Source organism: Alligator sinensis, unplaced genomic scaffold, assembly GCF_000455745.1.
Source record: "Alligator sinensis unplaced genomic scaffold, ASM45574v1 scaffold628_2, whole genome shotgun sequence".
Lineage (NCBI taxonomy): Eukaryota > Metazoa > Chordata > Crocodylia > Alligatoridae > Alligator > Alligator sinensis.
In genome coordinates this window covers 7,148,813-7,152,792 of record NW_005841833.1, presented here as the reverse complement: position 1 = coordinate 7,152,792, position 3,980 = coordinate 7,148,813, and the positions used below count along the sequence as shown (strand labels likewise).

The 3,980-nt window shown below is 45.2% G+C and overlaps 1 protein-coding gene and 1 long non-coding RNA gene across 3 annotated transcripts in view; both read left to right on the top strand.

The window, feature by feature from the left end:
• Positions 1-1,190, top strand: part of LOC102387134 — a 1,569-nt gene extending 379 nt beyond the window's left edge. Inside the window, exons 2-3 of one of the 2 annotated variants that reach the window (XR_001357708.2) lie at positions 246-413; positions 683-1,190. This is a non-coding gene — a long non-coding RNA (uncharacterized LOC102387134). The remainder of the gene's footprint in view (positions 1-245; positions 414-682) is intronic. The other variant, XR_003093240.1, reaches the window with a different exon arrangement.
• A 358-nt stretch (positions 1,191-1,548) lies between these two features.
• LOC102386707 (solute carrier family 2, facilitated glucose transporter member 11-like) overlaps positions 1,549-3,980 on the top strand; it is a 16,839-nt gene continuing 14,407 nt past the window's right edge. Inside the window, exon 1 of the mRNA XM_014518642.2 lies at positions 1,549-1,969. Coding sequence (XP_014374128.2) covers positions 1,925-1,969 — 45 coding nt within the window. The 5' untranslated portion in view covers positions 1,549-1,924. The remainder of the gene's footprint in view (positions 1,970-3,980) is intronic.

Sequence of the window (3,980 nt, the reverse complement as noted above, 5' to 3'; positions counted from 1 at the left end):
AGTCCTTACTATCCCCCCTCCCCCAACCCTTCTCTGCTGGAGCAGACAGCCCAGCCCAGGGCTGCAAAGCATGCTGGGATGCGGGGGGGGGCTGTGATTTAACTTGCCCAGGAAGGGGTCTGGGACATAGGCCGGTTTCACTCAGATCTGTTAAGTCTGATACCACATTCAACCAGGTTTATCTTAAACCTGTTTCAGCCATTTTGAACCTGGCTTATATGCACTGAGCTCCTCTTCTTTTACAGATTTAAACCAGGTTCTGATCAAACCAGTTTATGTGCAATTTGTGCCCCCAGCTGCCGGCCTGGGGGTGGAGAACGTCAGCATCGCGTCCCCGGCTGCTGCCGGCCAGGTCCGGATGATGTTAGTACACGTAGCAAGCTGGGTCTTCGTTGTTTAGATGAAGCCTATAGGTGAGACCACAGCCAAGGTGGGCTCCTAAGTGTTTGGGGTCGGGTCCATGGTTGACCGGTTTCCACAAAAGCTGATTCTTAGTCGGGCGTTCACCTGGGTGTTCGGGAGATTAAACGAGCAATAAACTGCTGTCAGGTGCTTGCAGGTCCATTCCTGTTCCTCGGCTGTCTGCTCCGTCTCGTGTCCCTCCTCCTGATCTTTGACATAAGCAGGCTACTTCAAGAGTCTACAAAAAACTGATTGCGTGTCATTTGTTACCCATTTTGAGGCATGTGCTGACCCCGCTAGGCCCAGGCTCGAGCTGAGAAGGCCGTTTTGGAGCGCGGGAATAGAACTGAATGATGAAAACTTGGACATCAAGGAAAAATGGATCCAGCAAAGGAACACAATTGACATCATTAATACATTTCTTATCGTGGACCCCACATCTCAACCTTGTGGCTTTGCTTTACCAAGACGGTGCTGGACACCCTTGAACAGGGTTCGTGCCGGACCGGGTAGACGGAACTACCTACTGCATCAATGGAGTTGTATTAAAGACCCCACATGTGATTGTGGCAAAATCCAAACTAAAGCACACGTCGCAGAGGAATGCCCTAGTTACCATTTTAATGATTGTACTGAAGACCTGACCTGCACCAGGCTACTGATGATGCCTTGCAATGGCTATCAAACTGTCAGTAGTCTTCTCCCTTAGTGCCGTTGTTTATAGGTTGTTCGTAGCTTTTTCTGTCAGTGGGTTGCTGTATTCCGTGTGAATAAATACATATTATTGATCAGCATGGCTAAGTTTCTTGATGACGACAAAATGAACCAAAGAAAATTACAGACAGGAAGATTTCTGTTTGTATCTCTTTATCCTGTGTTTTGTAACCCTCAAGCATTTACATAAGCTAGTAAGAATTCTCCTGCTCCAGAGCTGGCACGGTGCTCTTGGGCAGCGTGTTAAATCCTAGTCAGATGAGGAACTCGCTGTTTCCTACTGGTGCCTAAAGGACCAGCAGATTAAAGGGTTTAGTTTGAAGACAAAGTCTTCTGGTTTCACACTGGTGTGAGCTCCACTTCCACGCTCTAATCAGTGGAATGCAGCAACGAACCTATTAGGGGCTCCTCGGCAGCCGGAGATATGCTCTTTTTCTTTTCTTATTGGCCAGAATCTTGTCAATAACTAACATGCAGCTAATGTGCATGTCTCCCTGAGTGACTGAAATGAGGGACTTGTTCACTGTTTAATATAAAAGCATTGTTCAGAAAGCTCTGTGCTGCCTTACTCTTAAGCTACTGTGGCTTTGCAGGAGGTTGGAGGGTTGAACGTTTCTATTGCAACAAAACTGCCAGTCAAAGGGACAAAGCCAAGAGTAGCAGAGCTGGGGTAAGGAATCCAGGTTTTCCTACAGTGACGATAATAGTCATTAATAACAACTACATCCATTTCTGTGGCACCTCTCGTCCTTGTACTATAGCTAATTAAAGTTTGCAAGGGAAATCTAATCCAGCCTAACAGTTACGAATGGAGTACCAGCGTCTGCTGAAAAGTCCTGATGGCCCCAGAAAGGTAAGTCGAACTACCCTTGCAGATAAAGATGCCTTCTGGGCATGGGGTTTTGTTGGAAAGTTTAACCTCCATTTGTATGTGAAACATTCCCTAGTTGAAATCAGAAATTCAGAAAGAAAATAATTAGGATGAAAAGGCAATTGATTTTAAACTCTTCGCCCTCATAAACTGGGGGTTTTAATGGAAATCTTCCTTAATTTTTTTCCTATTCCCACCTTGAAGTTCTGCTGAGCACTTTTTTTTATTTAAGTTAGGGACACTTTTATGACCTGATATAAGAATGCTCATAAAATGGCATGGCTGGGCAGCTCCCAAAATAAGTAAAGATTTCTTGGTTTCCATGCCGAAGAACATAAACCTGAACTCAACTTGTAACAGGCAGAGTGATAAGCAGACAGCAGTGGGTGGGAGAGGATGGGCAAGATCACAGTTACTCCGCAGGGAACACGCGTCCTGGAATCCTTCTGTTATTTAAAGACTGGAACCCTTTTAACCACCTGGCGCGCAACCTTTGCTCGGACGACAGGGGTTCCTTTGAGAGTATTTTCAGGAAGTAAAAGAAGAAACGAACAAGTGGTCCTACGGTACATTGCAACCATGATTGAATCCAAAATGTAATAGCATTAGTCAGAAAGAAGTAAAGCCATAGAGATGGTTTTTTAGTTGTAAGTGTAAAATAACAATGCTTAGTTTTTTCCATTTAGGTCTCAAAGAGCTTCACCAAGCGTTATAATCTAATAAGCACTACCACCACGACCCAAGATGTGATGACATGCAGTGGCTTCTTCAAGTCACACACAGAATTGGTGGCAGACTAAGGACTAGAACCCACATATCCTGGCTCCTATTTCCATATCAGGCCCATTGGGCTGCTCTGCTACTCATAACAAGTACTGCTTTCATGAGAGCATAAGACAGTGATGCTGCATCGCTTGCAGGCTTTGGTCAGGGTAAATGATCATTCAGTGTTTGCTTCTTACCGGCTGTGTATCGGCTCTTTGTGGCCATGAGGGGTAGACCTGGAACAGTGATCATGTGGTGCACGATAACGGAGAGCTTGTGCCTTTGGAGTGACTGCAGTGCTTGAATATTCACACGTTTAAAGACTTGCCATCCTCAGAAAGTGGGGTATTGAAAGTATAGGAGTCAAAGTCAGTAACGGATTAATTCCACCAAGTGTTCAGGATTATTATTTTTAGCGTTAATCATGAGTAAGAAATCATGAGACTTGATCTGCAATAATGGTGTCTGTTGTCTGCTTTCACTGCAGTGCTGTGGAAGTTCATATGAGCCCATGCAGGCAACCTCCCCCTCTCCAGCGCTCTTGGTGGTTGTTAAGGAATTGCGTTTCTCCCAGCAGAGGAAACGGGGAGACTAGACAAAGTTGTCTAGACTGTTTTTTCTGTGGAGAAATCGTGTGCTTGCTCTAAGCCGGTGCTCCTGAGTGGTAAAGGAACGCAGGCACCCTGAAATGGTGAGAGTGTGATTATATATGGAACGGCTTCGTGTTCAGAGGCAAAGACAAAAACCGGGTGTCTTGTTTCTACCTCGCTTCTTTAATGCGAAAGAAAATTGCCTGGGTCATGGGTTGATCTTTTATGGCCTTATGACCTGCTGTTATGTTTTTTTTCTTTAATGTGGTTAATGGATCCTATTTTTAAAAGATGTTCAACATCATTACATATGAGGAAGCATCTGATGAAGTGGGCTGTTGCCTGTGAAAGTTCATGCCTCTCTAAACTTAGGCAGACAAGGTTTTTTGGGTGAATCTGATATCTTTTATTAGACCAACTTAAATAGTTGGGGGAAAACATTTCTTAGCAAGCTTTCGGGTTTAAAACCCCTTTGTCAGGCTGAGGAAGCACCTGCAGTTGCATCTAAACCAAGGTGCCACTCCACACTACTCTGCCTGAGCTCAGGCAAACGCAGCCGGCCTCTCTGACCATTACACGTCAGAACTCAGATAAACACCTGTTTCTGCAGAACCTGCCCTCGTGCTGGGTTGAGCAGT